Source organism: Eschrichtius robustus, chromosome 4, assembly GCF_028021215.1.
Source record: "Eschrichtius robustus isolate mEscRob2 chromosome 4, mEscRob2.pri, whole genome shotgun sequence".
NCBI classification, from domain to species: Eukaryota; Metazoa; Chordata; class Mammalia; order Artiodactyla; family Eschrichtiidae; genus Eschrichtius; species Eschrichtius robustus.
The window spans coordinates 107,344,772-107,364,268 of NC_090827.1; the positions used below are offsets into that span (position 1 = coordinate 107,344,772).

General features: G+C 34.1%; 1 protein-coding gene across 3 annotated transcripts in view; it reads right to left on the reverse strand.

Moving 5' to 3' along the window:
- Positions 1–118: 118 nt before the first annotated feature.
- The window catches only part of NCAPG (non-SMC condensin I complex subunit G), a 38,364-nt gene continuing 18,985 nt past the window's right edge, over positions 119–19,497 (reverse strand). For all 3 annotated transcript variants that reach the window (XM_068543175.1, XM_068543174.1, XM_068543177.1), the window contains 8 exons: positions 14,910–15,137; positions 7,268–7,449; positions 6,808–6,982; positions 4,399–4,560; positions 4,029–4,167; positions 3,582–3,665; positions 1,261–1,336; positions 119–334 (listed from right to left, as the gene is read on the reverse strand). In XM_068543175.1, the coding sequence (XP_068399276.1) occupies positions 235–334; positions 1,261–1,336; positions 3,582–3,665; positions 4,029–4,167; positions 4,399–4,560; positions 6,808–6,982; positions 7,268–7,449; positions 14,910–15,137 (1,146 nt within the window). In that variant the 3' untranslated portion in view covers positions 119–234. The remainder of the gene's footprint in view (positions 335–1,260; positions 1,337–3,581; positions 3,666–4,028; positions 4,168–4,398; positions 4,561–6,807; positions 6,983–7,267; positions 7,450–14,909; positions 15,138–19,497) is intronic.

A 19,497-nucleotide genomic window follows, 5' to 3' on the forward strand; every position in this document is an offset into this window, starting at 1 on the left:
GACTGATGCAGATGGTCTGTGGAGCACACTGATGGACGCTGTCTCACTGCTTCAATACAGGCTAAAGTAATGTGGAATCACACAGCAGAAAGTTCTACAAGACTCAGACTTCTTCTAATTTTCATACAAGGGTAACTTTATTAAAGCAAAGAAATGAACATAATTTTAAAGGACATTTTTCAAAGGACTCCACCTCCATCATTTCTTCTCCTAATTTTTATCTTCACTGAGAAATTATGCAAGGTTAAGTTTACTTTTTTCTAGTGCTGCTGTCTTGGCTCGTCTTGGTAGTCTCATCTTCATTTCTGATTCTGGCTCTGGAACTTCATGATCACTAAACAGATGTTGAAATACACCAATTTAAATACAAGCTTTAAAACCGGTTTATTTATAAATAAAACTTTGTTTCTGTCATTCTATCAGTGTGTGATTGATATCCTGATTCCATTAAGCTTAAAACTGAAATCTCAAAACCAAAAAACACCGATTGGCTATCCAGCAAAGTGAACCTAACTCATTTTTTTTTTATATCTACCTGGAACCTGTTATTATACAGAAAAAAGCAAAAACCAAAAACCCAAACTTCTATAATGAAGCTTGTAATTAAACAGGAACCATAACAACTGCCCAAGAGTTTTTTGGGAAACTCAAGTAGTGAAAAAATAAGTTCTATTTATTTAGGCAATACATTCCTAAAACACTGTAAACAGCAGGTTTCCCCAAAAGATACTTTAAATTTAATTAAAACTTGATCTAAAGTTATAAACTGAAAATATATATTTTACCTATGAATGAATGAATGCAAGACAGCTGTAAACAGCTTCCAACAATAGCTTATTGGCAGAAACCAAAAATAAACAGTATATCACTAATATCATCCAAATTATAGGCAGAATTATTCTATCATTATAAATGTAGAGAACCCAAATCTGAATCTCAATAGTTTGCTAATTCAATTTCAGAGAAGTCATACATACATGATCTTATAATTAGAGGAATACGTGGAAATACAATTTGAAAGAACATAAAGATAAATACCTAGTACTAAAAGCCATGTCAACGAACAGGAAAAGCACACAAGCCACAGGAAGTCAAATGCTCTTAGATACATAATCTAAAAAGCTGTAAATTTTCACGGATTATCTTGTTACATAATCACAGTATAAGCAAACTACAATTTTTTTTTTTTTTTACTTCTAGACAAATTTCTTTTTAAATGAAGATAAACCTCTTTACATATTCTAGATGTGCATGGCATACCTTTCAGAGTCAGCCTCAGCCTCAACAGTCTGACGTCTCCTGTTGGTTCTAGCTGAAGCTATCACTTTTCTCCGTCCTTAAAGACAGTATATAATTCATTATCAAAATCTATTATCAATTGCTCATTTTTAACCTGTTTTCTGGGCTACCCAAATCCTTTATTTTTCCCTCTTCAACACCCTTTCCTCCTAGTTCCCAGCCACCTTGGTACAAATTATCAACACCATGGAGAGAAAAGGAACCCCAGCAAGATCAAAATTTTACTAATTTCTTTTGTAAGCTCTTATAATAGGCAAGGGAAAAGATGGAAATTGAGTCATAGGTGGCAAATTTTGTTCAATTTATTTGGGGGAAAGAAGCATGTGAAAAATGTTATATAAAGAAAGTACCTCATAGCACAAGGTATATGGAGAACCTAATGAAAATTAAGGTTAAAAAGAGAGGTTAAGCCCATAAAACAGATCCTAAGTAAATAGAACTTTAATCAGTAAGGTATGGTCTATTGTAAAATATTCAAACATATACATGGTCAATTCAAATGTGTGTTCTAAAACATTTCAGTATAAAAATTAAAGCCCTTTATATGCTGGGGGGTTACAAAAATTCTACTAGCTAGAAATTCACAAGGTTAAGCAGTGAAGTGGCCTGTGATGCTCATTTATGATAATAAAACAGCATACATAAATGAAGTTTGAGCTATTAAAAAAAAAGAGGTGGAGTTCTTATACCTGACTAAAAGCAATCTGATCAAAACCAAATTATTCAGTATGATCATTTGGTTGAAATTTATATACCCTACTTATTCAAGTGAGACTTTTTGTTTCTGTTTTCTTCCAACTGTACATATTTGCTTGTAAACTTCTAAAGCAGTTATCCCCAAGAAAACATCCAACAATATGGGACTAATGTGGAACAATTATCCAGCAATTAGCATTTAAATAACTGATTGGCTACAAAACAATATTATTTTTTCCATTTAGAAAAAAATTAAGTCTACACAGAAAAGGGCCTCAAAAAATATTTTTCAGGGATTAAAATAATGGTTGGTTCATAGGTGGAATTATTAGCATTCTTTTGATTAGTTTGCTTGGATGTGTTTTCTGATTCTTCTGTAATAAGCATGCATTGCTTTTGTAATAAGAAAATAATAATAAAAGATTAAAAAGACCTTGAATTTCACATTTTTTTTCCTAAGTGATCCCCTAATAGTCAACATTTACTTTATTCCAGCAAATCCCCTATTGTTGGATATCCCTTTGAAAATAAATTATGTTGGGAAAATATGAAATAAAACAGAAAACAGAAGCCCAGAAAAATACTAGGAGGATAAAAGGGACAAAAATGCTTAATCATATAAAGGACAGACCACAAACAACTGATAATATAAATATAAAATCATCGTTCATCATTTGATAATAAAAATCTTAATTTAACCCAAATAGTCCTTTGCAGTATGATCTTTTGCATCATATTTCTTTCAATCAAAAGCACTTGAAGCAACACTGATGTCTTTCAGACACAAAGCAAAACCTAATATCAGCTAAAACAAATCAAAAAGAAAGTTAAGGATACTGAAGACAATGAATAATCTTTATATCTAAGGAAACAAAGTATTTCACTGGATAACAAAACTGAAAAGTTTTGTTATAAGGTTAGTCAATCCAGGGGACTTCCCTGGTGGCTCAGGGGTTAAGAATCCACCCACCAATGTGGGCAACATGGGTTCGAGCCCTGGTCCAGGAAGATCCCGCATGCCATGGAGAAACTAAGCCCGTGTGCCACAACTACTGAGCCTGCGCTCTAGAGCCCGCAAGCCACAACTATGGAAGCCCGCGCGCCTAGAGCCTGTGCTCCGCAATGAGAGACGACACCACAATGAGAACCCTGCACACCGCAACGAAAAGTAGCCCCTGCTCGACGCAACTAGAGAAAAGCCTGCACGCAGCAATGAAGACCCAATGTAGCCAAAAATAAATAAATAAATTAAAAAAAAAAAAAAAAAAAGAATCCGCCTGCCAATGCAGGGGACATGGGTTCAATCCCTGGCCCGGGAAGATCCCACATGCCGCAGAGCAACTAAGCCCGTGCGCCACAACTACTAAGCCTGCACTCTAGAGCCCGCATGCCGCAACTACTGAGCCCACACACAACTGCTGAAGCCCACGTGCCTCGAGCCCGTGCTCCAAACAAGAGAAGCCCCCACTCGCCGCAACTGGAGAAAGCCCATGCGCAGCAACGAAGAACCTAATGCAACCAAAAATAAATAAATAAATAAATAAATAAATTTATTAAAAAAAAAAGCTAGTCAATCCATATATTACCTCTGTTGGTCTTTTGCTGAGTGGATTTCATTCGGGTTGCTTTTACACCCTTGACAGGAGTTATATATACTTCTTTGTTGTTTTCTATTAAAGGAAATAATACAATTATTAATTAACTAAATTAAAAGTAGCCTCATGAAATACTTTAAATGATCAAATCAATGACAACCAGTCCCAATAGCAGCTATTGAAAACTTATCATAAATAAGTGTTCCAAAAAAATGTGAACACTGGAAAATAAGCAAGCAAAACTCTTAGGGATATACACCAAAAAACTATACAGTAAACACTTATCAGTAATACACTTTCCTAAGGGGATTTAATTAGAAAAGCTTTTCTTCTGTTTCTGACATACAATCACATATATGTTAGAGAAGGAAAACAATGTATCTCAGTAAAGATGAAAAGGACAGAATCTTATAAATACTCAGGTTAGTATGTCATTACCATCTTCGCTTTGAAAAACACTTGTAGTTGTGTTGTCATCCTGTGCCGCTACAACTTGGTCACCATGTTCTTTATTTCCTTTTTCTAACTGAATCTTGATTTTCTCCAAAGCTCTCACACACATTCTATCTTTTACTTGCTGTAACAGAAAACTTTTTTTAATGCAGAATTTTCTAATCTTCTTTCAAAAACGCTATATACTGATAAAGTTAATAAAACATTCTAAAAATTCTATTAAATTTATGAAGGAAATATTTACTTCAAATGAGCAAAGTCACAGCATACTAATGTATGTGTAAATTAATAGAATCATGTAAATTCTACTTTGATAAAAATTTATACACATTAAGAGTAACTAGAAACTACTTACCTCCAGAATCTCATTCAGTAGAACCAGAAGATCTTTAGCAAGACTGCTAGTGAGTTCTAAAGAACTCAAGGCTTTCGTATAGACCCGAATTTCTGGTGAATATGGACATGTTAGGATCTCATTGCAAATTTTTATAGCCAGATTGTCATGAACTGTTAAGGCCTGGAAAATCAAGAGAAAAATCCTTGTCAATTGAAATGGTATGATTACAATACAGTCTGACACATCTATCATTTCCAACTAATTATCTTGACATAATCCCAAAATGTCTACAACAAAATTATCATAGTCCTCCCCACGTGAGCTCCCCTTCTTGTAGAGTGGATGCTGTGGTACAGGGCCCAGATCCATCTGCTTTACTACTGACCATTCATTCTCCAGGCTACCACGAGTTATGGAGGCTAAAAGTTCCCAGGTGCAGAACTGATCCAAGCTGGAGACAATGGGCTCTGCCTAAGGTCACACCTCCCCCGCAAGGGTTAGTCCCCATTCAATAACTGGTAGATGTACAGGTACAACAGCCCAGCCTTGTTTCAATTCTGGACAAAGCAATTCTGGAACTTCTGTGAGATCAGCTGGGACCTTAAGACTGCATGACAGTTCAACTTCTTCCTCTGCCCAATCTATTTCCCTCACTCCTCCAAGATGCTGATCATGAGAGTACGCCCTAATGTCAACAGCTTCTTTGAGGTCTTCTGTCACCCACACTTAGGACCTCAGAGTTATCTCGGATTCCTCCATCTCCCTTGCCTCACACAAAGTTCTTTCTTCTAGGCTTTTGTACTCGCAATTTTTTTTCTATGTCAATTTCTACTACTTTTTTCTGTCTACTTTCTACTACGACTTTCTATTATTCTTTTTCTGTAAGCTTTTATCTCCTAATTATATCAACTTTTAATTGCTCTCTTTATTAATATTCTCTCCCTATTCCTCTTACCAATTCACCTCACCTAATGAAACTGACCACCAAATTAATCTTCCTAATGAGTAACTGTCATCCCATTAACCCTTTCATTATACCCTTTCATTATACGCCCTGCAAATAGAGTCAACTCCAAATTCCCTATCCTAATGTTCTTCCCTAACAGGCCTATTCAGGATCCTTAGCTGACAGATTTTTTCCATAGTTCCCCAACATGACTTGTACTACCAGCTACATTTAATCACCTTTACTAAAAGTCTTTCTCTCTATCCAAACCACTCCCCAAATCCCAACAAGGCCTAAGTGAATTTTACTCAGTGAGAGTTAAAACTAGTAATGCTGTACTCATCACCCATACCACATGAAACTTGCCATCTTCTAAAGTGCTAAAGCACTTTGTAGCTATATCACGGACCCTTACTATATTTTGCCTTAATATCCATTGTAATCTTCTTTCCAATAACATGTAACATAGTAACTCAAATGAAGTATGCAGTCACTAAATAACAAAACAGAAGACCAATATTTTCAACTTAATCAGCTGGCATCTGAAATAATTAACACATTAATTTTCAATATGGTGAATGTTTGATCAAATGATATTAAAGGGTTAAAAACCAGCCTACATGTAATTTGTGGGAGAGTATGCACTTACTATATCTTGTTCGAATTAAAAACAAAACTAATAAGCATGAGGTGAGTTTCATTCTTTGAATTCTCCTTCCTTGTATCAGAAACAGAGCAGGTAAGCCAACAATTGAGGACTCAATAAGTCCTACATAACAGGTCATTATTCAGAATGATTAACAGCCAGAACTAGGTGGGGAGGGGGTAGTAAGGATGATGAATTTTCGGTAACTTCTTTTCAGTAGCAAAAATGTTAGCACCGATTACTTCTATTTTTATATGATTATCTCCCCATTTCCCAAAAGATTTTTTTTTTAAATTATAGTTGATCTACAATATTATATTAGTTTCAGGTGAACAAGAGAGTGAGTCAATATTTTTATAGATTATACTCCATTTCAAGTTATTATAAAATAATGGCTACATTTCCCTGTGCTGTACAGTAATCCTTGTAGTTTATTTTATACATAGTAGTTTATGTCTCTTAATCCCCTATCGCTATCTTGTCCCTCTCCCCTCCCCTTCCCTACTAGTAACCACTAGTTTGTCCTCTATAACTGTGTGTTTGTTTTGTTATATTCATTCGTTTTACTTTTTAGAGTCTGCATATAAGTGATAACAGAGTATTTGTCTTTCTCTGACTTATTTCACAAAGCATAATACCCTCTAGGTCCACCCACATAGTTGCAAAAGATCTTTTTCTTTTTCTTGCTTTGTGTTATGTGCTACCATATAAACTAGAAATCTCAAGATCTATATGTAGCTTCTCACTATTTGGAAGAATCTATGAGAGGGATTATTTTACCAAAGCATGCCAGTTACCATCCCTAGACCATCCACAGGCTAACATACTCACCTACCTGATAATCTTGGGAATTCTTGGCCTGAGGATTTAATCCACTTGGTCTTGTTAAATCTACAAGTAACTCAGCAACATTAGTGATGTCTATTTCAGCTAAAGGAGAAGATGCAGGGGCATTGGCCAGTGTTTGTAGAGTTGGAAGAAAGGCTTCTTCAAAACATTCCTGGTTAGTCCTATTGAAAAACAATTTGAGGTATGTTGGCAAAGAAAAAACATGATTCTTTAAAAAGCAGCAACAACAACATTATATGTAAAATGCACCCCACCAAGATACAGTACATATTCATCTAGGAAAGAGCCAAATAATTCAGGTAGATAGAATCTAAGTAAGTTCTTCTCATTTCCTCACTTACCACTGAAGAAAAAGAACATTAACAACAAAATACTATAGATATGACTCATAGGGAGCCTGAATTTAACTTCAAGTTAGATTTTGATTTATCGATATGACTAAATACCTGCTTGCATAAGCAAACATTGGGAAGAACACGCCTAGGCAATGTCGAAGTCGAACATCCTCTTCAGTCACAGGATTGTACCATAACAAGACAAGACGAGAAAGAATCCTGCTGCTGACCAAAAGCCCAGAGAACATCAGCTTGGCTAGTCCTTCTGCAGCTCCTGTCCTGAGTTCAGACACCTATTAAAAATGACTTTCATTTAAAAAAAATTTTTTATTTGTATTTCCTTTTTAAGCCTTACATTGTAGCCTAAAATAAGTATTTTTATATAAACTATCCAAAATCATTCCAGCTATTATGAATTTTTTTAAAGGCATATAAAAAGATTTTGTTTTTTCCTTTTAGGTTAAGGCTATGTGACAAATTATTAGTCTAGCTATGAAAACTTCAATTCCTTTTAAACTCTTTAGAAAAACCAAAAGATCTTATAATATTGTGAAACCAGAAATCAAAACAATATGTATTAAACACTTATCATGGTGCTAAGATATAGAAAACCTTCAGTAATGGTCTCTGCCATCAGAGAAGGTACCTATAAATGAAAGCTCCAGAGGTGGGTGTGGCAATGTGTGTGAATAATAGGTAAAATGTGAATAGAAGGTGTACAAGTAGAAAAAGGCATTCCTAGAAAGAGAAACCAAAACAAACCTAAAGAAGAAAATGGAAAAGATGTAGTGGTATTCAAATGGAGGTACAGGTATAAAAGAGTAGTAATTAAAAATATTGGTTATTGAGCCTGAATTAAATTCAAGCCTCTGACACTTCCTAGCTGCATGATCCAATCCTGTGCATATTACTTAATTTCTTTGTGCCTCATTTTTTTTCATATACAAAAAAAGGGATAATAAAACTACTTATCAAAAAACACAAAGAAATAATACATGTAAAGCTCTAAGGAGTGCTATCTACACAGTAAATCCTCAACAAATGTCGGTGATTATTTATTATTATTGATGGAAAGTAAGTTTGCTCAGTGATCAGATTAGAGACACCTCGAAAATTAGGTAAAGAAATATGGTTGAAGATTTTTGAAAGGGTAGGGAGACAAGATTTAAATGAGATTTCAGGAAAATTATCTAGACAGGCCATAATCTGGGAATGAAAGACAAGTCTAAACTAGAGGGGACAGGAGGAAAAACAGAGGAATGAGCAGATACAAGAACTATTTCAGAAATTTTTCAAAACTCAAAAATAAGAAGAAAAATGTAGAGGTTGATAAGATTAATAAGTGCCACGGTACTGGCATGTGCTTTCCACATACAAACTCATTTAGGGCTCACAACAACCATGAGGGCAGAGACTTTGTTCCACTCAGCATTGTACTCTCAAGAGCATATAGTGACTGGCACATTAATAGCTCTCAAATATTTGTTGACTAAATTAAAGAATTATTCCACTGAATAGGCATCATTATTCCCATTTTAAAGATAAGGAAACAGGACAGAGACAGTAAATACCTTATTGAAGATTCACAGACGTTACCAGAACACAAATCTTTAAGTCTCCAACTCCAAAGGCTGCATGCCCTCTGTCTTTTTAAAAATTTCTAATATGGGAATTTTAATTGGGACAAGTCTTTGACTTGTCCCAATTAAAGCATGTGAAAAACTATTTAAAAACTATTTAAAACTATTCACATACTTTAAAGCATGTGAAAAACTATTATTTATGGCCCAGGGGACAGTCAAGGAAGTCAAGATTTTTTAGTGGTTATGACAAAAATAAAATCAAAGCCACAGAATCTAGTTTAGCCAGAAAAAGATTAATGTACCTGCACTATTTTAAAAAACAAAAACAAAATTCATTCATCTACTGTCAAACAGTTTTCATGTGCAATAGCTTTCCATCTATGCAATGTCAGCAAGCCCACAGCACTAGACAACTGCCAACGAGAAGTTAGTCTATCACTTGGCTAATAACTCAAAATTTAAGAAAATACTGATACAATTATACTCCAATAAAGATAAAAGAAAAAAAAAAAGAAAATACTGATAAGGAAGGACTTATTTCCGCCATTTTGCAGTCCAAATGTGAAGTCAAAAACTGTTACGATATACAAAAGACATTAAATATTGATTTATAAAAGGTCAATTCATCAAAAAGATAATTATAAACATATACACAACAAACAACAGAGCCCCAAAATATATGAACATACACTGACAGAATTGCAGGGAGAAATAGACAGCTCTGAAATAATAACTGAAGACTTCAATACTCCACTTTCTGTAATAGACAGAACAACTAGACAGACCAATAAGGAAATAGAGGACTTGAACAACACCATAAACGAACTAGACCTACCAAACATATAGAACACTCCACCCAAAATTAGCAGACTACACATTCTTCAGGTGCACAGGGAACATTCTCAAGAACAGAGGCTATATTAGGCCCCAAACAAGACTTAATAAATTCATAAAGAATGACATTATACAAAATGTCTTCTCCAACTACAATGGAATACACCTGAAAAGCAACAAGAGATGAAAACTGTAAAATTCACAAGTCTGTAAATTAAACAATACACTCTTCTTACACACCAAAGGTCAAAGAAGTCATCAAAATGGAAATTAGAAAATAATTAGATGGGGGTTTCCCTGGTGGTGCAGTGGTTAAGAATCTGCCTGTCAATGCTGGGGACATGGGTTCGAGCCCTGGTCTGGGAAGATCCCACATGCCACAGAGCAACTAAGCCCGTGCGCCACAACTACTGAGCCTGCGCTCTAGAGCCCATGAGCCACAACTACTGAGCCTGCAAGCCACAACTACTGAAGCCTGTGTGCCTAGAGCCCGAGCTCGCAACAAGAAAAGCCACCACAATGAGAAGCCTGTGTACCGCAACGAAGAGTAGCCCCCGCTCGCCGCAGCTAGAGAAAGCCTGAGCACAACAACGAAGACCCAATGCAGCCAAAAAAAAAAAAAAAAAAAGAAAAGAAAATAATTAGATGAATAAAAATGAAAATGCAACAAACAAAAACTTATGGTGTGCATCAAAAACGGTGTTCAGAGGGAAATTTATAGCAGTAAATGCCTACATTAAAAAAAAAAAAAATCTCAAATCAATAACTTTACACTTTAAAGAACTAAAAAAGAGATAGAAAATCGGGGGTGGGGCGGGGAGAATCAATGAAACCGGAAGTTGGTTCTTTGAAAAGATGAACACAATTGAAAAACCTTTAGTTAGACTAACAAAGAAAAAAAGAAGATGAAAATAACTAAAATCAGAAATAAAAGCAGGGACATTGCAACTGACCTTACAGAAATAAAAAGGATTATAAACGAATAATAAGAACTGAATACCAACAAATTAAACAACCTAGATGAAATGAACCACTTCCTAGAAACACACAAATTACAAAAATAGACTCAAGAAGAAATAGAAAATCTGAACAGACCTATAACAATAAACAGATTGAGTAAGTAAATCAGAAACCTCTCCAAAAGAAAAGTCCAAGACCAGATGTGTTCACTAGTAAATTCTACCAAATATTTAAAGAAGACTTGACACCAATCTTTCTCAAAGTCTTCCAAAATAATAGAAGAGGAGAAAACAATTCCTATCTCAGGTTATGAGGTCAGTATTACACTGATAACAAAGGCAGACAAAGACCAATACAAGGAAACTACAGACCAATTTCCCTTATGAATACAGATGTAAAAATCTTTAATAAATTACTAGCAAATGGAATCCAACAACATATTCAAAAGATTATACACCATAACCAAGTGGGATTTATCCAAGGAATGCAAGGGTGGTTCAACATAAGAAAATCAAGCAATGTAATGTACCATAGCAATTAAAAAAAAATCACATAATCATTTCAATTGATGTAGAAAAACCATTTGACAAAATTAAACATGTTTTCATGACTGGAAAAAAAAAACCCAAATAAAAACAGAAGAGAACTTCTTCAAAACGATAAAGGGCATTTATGAAGAATCTACATCATACTCAATGGTTAAAGACTGAAAACTTTCCCCGTAAGATCAGAAACAAGACAAGGATGCCTGCTTTAACCACTGCTATTCAAGATTGTACAGCAAGTTCTAGCCAGAGCAATTAGGCAAGAAAAACAAGACATTCAAATTGCAAAGGAAGAATTAAAACTGTCTCTTCACAGATGACTTAGTCTTATAGAAAAAATCCCAAAGAATACACACACACACACACAGAAACTATTGTACAAGAGCTAACAAATGAATGCAGCCAAGTTGCAGGATACAAAATCAAATCCACACACGAAACAGTTGAGTTTCTATAAAACAAGAATGAACAATCCAAAAAAGGAAATTAAGAAAACAATTCCATTTACAATAGCAACCAAAATAAAATATATAGGAATAAATTTAATCAAGGAAGTATAAAACATGTACTCTGAAAACTATATACCATTTCTGAAAGAAATGAAAAATGATCTAAATAAATGTAAAGATATTAGAGTTCATGGATTGGAAAACATAACATTAAGATGGCAATACTGCCCAATGCAATCTACATATTCAATGCAATCCCTATCAAAATTCCAATAGACTTTTTTCCAGAAATGGAAAAGCCAATCCTCAAATTCATAAGGAACTGTGAGATACCCCAAATAGCCAAGACAATACTGAAAATAAAGAACCAAAGTTGGAAAACTCAACTCCCTGATTTCAAAACTTACTATGAAGTTACATGAATCAAAACAGTCAGGTACTGGTACAAGGGTGGACACAAACAGTGGAAAAGAATTGAGAGTCTAGAAATAAACCCATATTCCTATGATCAATTGATTCTCTCACCCTCCACAATGGTACTAAAACAATTCAATAGGAAAAGAATAGTCTCTTCAACTAATGGTGCTGAGACAACTGGATGTCCACAGGCAAACCAATGAAGTTGGACCTCTACCTCACACCATATACAAATATTAGCTGAAAATGCACCAATCCACCTAAATTAAAAGCTAAAGGAGTAAAACTTTTAGAAGAAAACACAGAGATAAATTTTCATGACTTTTGATTCGGCAACATATTCTTAGATATAACACCAAAAGCACAAGCAGCAAAAGGAAAGATAAATTAGTCTTCATCAAAATTTAAAACTTTTAAAAAATCTAAGGACATTATTAAGAAACTGAAAAGACAACCTATAGGAGAAAATATTTGCGTATCACTTATCTGATAAGGATCTACTACCCAGAATATATAAAGAATTACAAAGGACAGCCCAATTTAAAAATGAGCAAAGGATCTGAATAGATATTTCTCCAAACAAGGTATACAAATAGCCAAAAAGCACATGTAGATACTCATCATTAGTTATTAGGGAAAGGCAATTCAAAACGAGATGGCTAAAATTTTTAATAACAATTTTTTCTTATTAATAAAACAACAAAATTATTTTAAAAAAAACAAGCGTTGATAAGGATGGAACCCCGTTCTTTGTTGGTGGGAATGTAAAATGGTTCAGCTGCTATGGAAAACAGTTTGGCAGGTCCTCAAAAAGGTAAAGAAATTACCACATGAAATCATGAAACGCCTACAAAAAACAGGATAGTAAGCTCCTTAACATAGGTAACAAAAGCAAAAATAAACACATGGGACTATATCAAACTGAAAACCTGCACAGCAAAGGAAACTATCAACAAAATGAAAAAGCAACCTATGGAATGGGAGAAAATATTTGCAAATTATATATCTGATAAGGGATTAATATCCAAAATTATATATAATTCATATAACACAATAGTAAAAACCAAATAATTTGATTAAAAAATGGTCAGAGGAATTGATAAACAATTTTCCAAAGAAGACATACAAATGGCTGACAGATACATGAAAAGCTGCTCAACATCACTAATCATCAGGGAAACGCAAATCAAAACTACAATGAGATATCACCTCATACTGTTAGAATGGCTTTATCAAAAAGACACGAGAAAAGTGTTGGTAAGGATGTGGAGAAAAGGGAACCTTAGTGCAGTGCTGGTGGGAATGTAAACTGGTACAGTCATTTTGGAAGGCAGAATGAAGTTCCTCAAAAAATTAAGAACACAATCCAATTTGGGGGTATATATCCAAAGGAAATGAAAACAGAATCTCAAAGAGATATCTGCATGCCCATGTTCATTGTAGCATTATTTACAAGAGCTAAGATATGGAAACAACCCACGTGTCCATCAATGAATGAATAAAGAAGATGTGAGATATATAGTGCAATATTATTCGGCCATAAAAAGAAGGAAATCCTGCCATTTGCAACAACAGGGGTAGACCCTGAGAACATTATGCTAAGTGAAACAGCCTGACAAAGACAGACAAATACTGCATGATATGACTTATATGCAGAATCTTTTAAAAAGTCAAACTCATAGAAACAGAGTAGAAAAAGTGGTTGCCACAGACTGGTGGGTGGGTGAAATATGGAAAAGGGTATACTTTCAGTTCTATTATACCTAAAAAAAAAAAAAAAAAAGAAAAGAAAAAACAGAATAAGTTCTAGAGACCAAATGTAAAACGTGGTGACTAGCTGATAACACTACTGTATTACTGAAATTTGCTGAGAGAACTTAAATGTTCTCACTCAAAAAAAAAAAAAAAAAAGACAAATATGTGAGGATGTATTCATTAACTAGTTGGGATACGGATCAGGGGCAAAATCCTAAAAACAACAACAAAAAAGGATTAATATATGACCTAGTAACGCCACTTCTAGAAATATATCCAAAAGAATTGAAAATAGCTACTCAGACAAATACATCTTCACAGCAGCACTATTCACAATAGCCAGAAGGTGGAAACAGCCCAAATATCTTTCAATGGATGGAATGGCTAAACAAATTCTGGTATATACATAAAATGGAGTATTATTCTGCCATAAGAAGGCTTGTGATATAAGCCACAACAGTCTTGAAAACAAGCTAAGTGAAAGAAAGCAGACACAAAGCCACATATTTTCTGAGTCCATTCATAGGAAATATCCAGAAGAGTTACATCCATAGAGACAAAACGCAAACTGGTGGTTGTTAGGGGCTGGTGGTAGGGGAAATAGGGAGCAACTGCTTAATGGGTAGTTTCCTTTTGGGATAATGAAAATGTTTTAAAAATTAGAGGCAGTGGTTGCACTATATTTTTAATGTACTAAATGTCAATGAATTGTTCACTCTAAAATTGTTAATGTAATGTCAATTTCACCTCACCAAAAATTATAAAAACTTTATAATTTAAATGTTTACATATGCTATAAAAATGTAGTTCATGAGTACCCTAAGGAAAGAGATCTAATCCCATATCATATCTTAGAACTTCCACCCACCCAATCAATGTAAGATTATTTTAAATTATTTCTTAAGACCCTTGGGGGGGAGACTTGTAAGTCACAGATCACAAAGACAGAGAAAAAAGATGAAAAAATAACAACCCCTCCCAATAGTCATTTCATTTTTGTTTACACTTAAGTTCTCTACACAATGTAATTTGATAGTGAGAAATTAGGTATATTAGAAGTGAAAGTAGGATTTAATTATAATATTCAAAAGGCAAATTAAAAAAAAAATGTTAGCCAAGTTTAAACTTCAGCCTAAAAAATACAAAGAGGATAAACATATATATGCTGACAATAACCTTTCACAATAATAGGGCTATGATTATTTCTTACCTCGCTATCTAAAAAATCAGAAAGTAGTTTCAGAACATTCTTGGCTGTATCAGCCTCTTCTTCAGATTGTTTTGACTCTTGCTCTTCATTAGTGTTTACTTCTGCACCTTCACTTTGAATAGCTTTGATTTTTTTCGTTTTAAATGGTTGAAATCCAAATGCCATCAGTTGGTCAAAGATTGCCTTTAAAGCACTTATTTTTATTGTCACATCATCAATTTGCGAAACCTAAATTGAAACATCCCCCACCAAAAAGCAAATTAGGTATATTTTTATTCTGTTTATGCTACATAAAATTAACATATATCTTATTATTAATCTAATTGCAACAACAGTGTCAAGTCTATATAAATATTTTTTAAAACTTAAAATTTATTTTAAAGTTTTTTTTTTTTTTAATTTATACCATAACATTTTTATATTTCCTTCAGAAAAATTCTGTCTTCAGTCAAAAAAATTCCCTGAACTAAAGTCAAGCTGAATTATATTATTTGTTCCTTTTATATACAAAAAAGTATATGTTTAACTATGATTTTATTATTTTTTTAAGATCTAGAAAAACTGTTCAATATATTGCAATTGTTTGGGGCCATCTATCAAGACAAAAACATTACATTCTAACCAATGAAAAGCATTCATTGGAACATCAGTACTCTTCTAGGTTATCAAGTTTCATTAAAGAAATTTTTCTCTTATTAGCTCAATAAATTCAGATTTCATTAATAGTGAATTCAGTTTTCATTGAACTGGACTTCTTTATAAAAGGAAGTGAACCATAAAACCCAGAAGTTTCTATGAATCTATCCTGAATCCATAAAACCCAGCAGCTTGTATGAGTCTATCCTGACTTAGGAAAACCGAATTCTTACATACCAAATTTCAAAGCCATGAAAAAAATAGAGCTGAATATTTCTACTATGAAAAGATTTACTATATTTTTTAATGCACTTGAATTTTGGTCACTGATAAGCTACTTGGCTATACAGCTTAGCCCACAGAATGAAGAAAAATCACCCACAAGTTGGTCAAATGAATGAATCGAGAAAAATGGCCCAAAATTACAAAAGTTCGAAGGAAATTTCAAGACACATCTATTACATATTTTCTTTTGGCAAGACTTGCAAATCTGCCAAAGCCAAATGCTTATTTATAAGAATGTACTGTCATAACTATTCTCTACAAATTCTAAACATGCTACTCTCAACAGCATCTTGGTTTTCCTTGTCCTTCTCAGTCCCTCACTGGCTAGCAATAGCTCTCAATATTGGATATTTATTTAAGAAAGATTTCTAAATGAAATAATTTCCCTCTCCTGCCTTTCTAACAAGTGTGGATATATTTCTTAAGCCAATTTCTATTACTAAAACTTGATTAAAAAAAAAAAAAACTGATTTCTTACTCCCCCAAAATACTGCTCTTTTCCCTTAATCTAAAATCTTCCAATGATAGCTCTGAAAATACCTTTATAAAGATAAATAATTGAATCTATTCAGTGGTTAAATTCTTTTGATTACGAACCCCTTTGAGGACCTAATAAAAGCCCACTCAGAATAACATTCAAAATATAGGCAAAATTCCACATACAATTTATTTTACTGCATTTGTATCTGGTATCATTCACATTTTTAATGTACAAAAAATTATACCTAGTTATTTTTTCAGGCAAACATTAATAGCTAGTCCCTGAAAAAAGTTCAGAGATCAAAGTTGTTTAAAGTTAAAAAAAGGTAAACTTTAATTTTTAAAAATTTTAATTCTATGACAAGGCTGCTATTAACTGTTTTGATTTGAAATTAAGGTAAAATTATGGAATGGTCTTGATAAGAAACATTTATTTTTCACATGAACTTGATTTTGACAATTCTTTTTCACTACAGAAAATTATATAGGAGCAAACAGTATCAAGGCTCCTATAGCTCCGTCAAGTGGGGTATGAGTTAGTATTAAATAACTTCCTAATGCTCCAGGACACTTGTAAGCATTAAATTCATATTACATTTCTTCTGTCTGAAATGACCAAAACACTTATTATTGATGTTATGTCAGCAAAAATTAAAAGGATCAAAATCCACATTTCATCTTTAAAAGTCAAGTGAATTTATGTGTCTTTGGAAAGAGTTCTATGGTATTTCTTTTGCTGCAGTACTAGAAATTTTATATAGTTGTCTAACTCTAATCTCCTCTACTTGAAAACAACAACTTCTCAATACAATTTTTCAGAAGTAGTCATAATGGTATACAGGGCATCTTAATGAACGTTTTACCTCATTTTTAGAGTAAAAAGCGCTATACTTAATAAGCTAGACATAAATGAACCCTTCACTATCAAATGTTCTAGTAAGATTTTTCTTCCACTTAAATAAAAAGTAATGACCAGGGGTTGATCTAGCACTTAATGACCCATCCTCTAGAAAGCCAGGAAATTGAAATAGAGAACTTACTGGTTTAATTTCTTAGCAAAACCTCTTTGAAAATGTAGTATTTTATTTCCTGGGCACCTATAAAGCCAACAGATTTCACAATAGTAAACAAGAATTACTACCTTTAGAATTACTACCAGAATCACTGATGCCAGTACCTGCTGATATAAATAGTAATGACTTTGTATAACACAGGGAGATTCATTCATTCATCTTGGAGCAAAACCAGATGTATGGCCAAGCACTGTAAGTGATTCATCTGGACAAAGTACCAAGATTTTTCTTCCAGTTTGTTTGAAAAGAAACTGTACACCATTTTAAAGATAATACTTGACATTCTAAGTTTCCAAAAGGGTCTCACAATAATAGAAATTTTTCTCTGATAACAAGCATGGGATGATAAATATAAACAAAGCACTGTCAGGAATTTAATCCTTGCACATTAAATGAATTGATTAGATGTCAAGTACTCCAAAAAAGGAAATTAAAACAAAACGAAATTTCTGAGGACTGCCTTTTGACAAAAGTATGGTTTTAGTTTTCTTCCTTTGATACAAGTCACAAACAGTTTGACTATTTCCAGAACACATGACTTCCCCAAGTTCTCCCTAATTGTATGTTTTCTTTTTCTTGGCAATTCCATATGCAACATTAAAGGATGCTTCAAGATAAGGATTTTATGTTGGGGGAAAATTCAACTATTGGTTGAGTCTTTTAATATAATCTTCATAAAAATGATAATCCATGTTGTCATGTGTTATTTTCAAGTTGAACATGCAAAACACTCCCATTCACCTGTTGGCAAGCAATTTGCACTAAAATTCCTTGCAGCTTTTTTATCCCATTACATTTGACAACACCAAGAGGCTACATGAATCACACTGTCTTTTTACATGGGGAGGTGGAGGGAAGTATATTTTCCAAGTAAAGCTAGGCCAAAATGTTAAAAACAGATGTCCAAAGGAGTTAAAAAGTCAAATGCATTCCACTGATACACTAGACTTAATCCCCTCTTGTCTACTCAGTAGCACTCTAGCAGCTGCCCTCTCTTCCCTATATTCAGTTTTTTCCTTTCAAATGGGTTATTCTCATTAGGATTCAAACAGGCTGTAATTTTCTCCATCCTAAAATAATTCAAACCAAACCAAAAACTCTTTTTACCCCATATCCTCTCTTGCTACCACTCCATTTCTCCATTACTCCTAACAAAATAAAATCTTGAAAGAGTAGTCTACACTGGCTGTCTCCAATTCCTCTCCCGTAATTCTCTTTGGACCACTCCAATAGGCTTTGCCCTGTGCATAAACTAGGGTACATGGAAGTCACCAAACACTTCCTTACTTGCCAAAAATGGTCAACTATGAATCCTTATCAACCTGTCACCAGCATTAGACAGTTGGGTCACCCTGGCCTCTCTACAATACCATCTTCACTTGCCTTCTAGGCCATCACACTCTCCCCTGTCTACTTCACCTTGGTCTTTACTGGTTCCTCTTCATCTCTCTTACCTTAAATGTTGCCTGAGCCCTAGGGAACTATAAAGTTGAGATCTCCTCTCAAACTATACTCATTTGTCAGGTAACATCCGATTTCTAGGCACTGGATACTATTATAGAATAAAGACTTCCAGATTCCTCTCCGCAGCCTGGGCCTCTCTCCTATCTCCAAACCCACATAAAAATGCCTATTCAATATATCCACTTGTACCTCAAACTTCAAACTTACCATGTCCAAAACTGAACTCCTTACCTCACCTACCTGCCGTAAAACCTGTTATTCTGTTTTCCCCAACACAGGAAAGGGCAATTCCATCTTTCCAGTTTTTCTGGCCAAAATCCTGTTTTCTTCCACTTCTTTCTCTCACATGCCACACCAAATTTATCAGCAAATTCTATAGACATTGTCTTCAAACTTAAATTACCATCACTTCTCATGACCCCAATAATCACAACACTGGTCTAGGTCATCATCACCTCTTTCCTGGATTATTGCAATACCTTCCTTATGAGTATCCTTCCTTCCATACTGTATCCCTATAGTTACTACTAGGGATCTGCAAACTATGACTCATGGGCCAATTCCAGTTTGTTGCCTGTTTTTATACAGCCTCCAAGTAAGGAATAATTGTACATTTTTCAATGGTTAAAAAATAATATCTCATTATATGC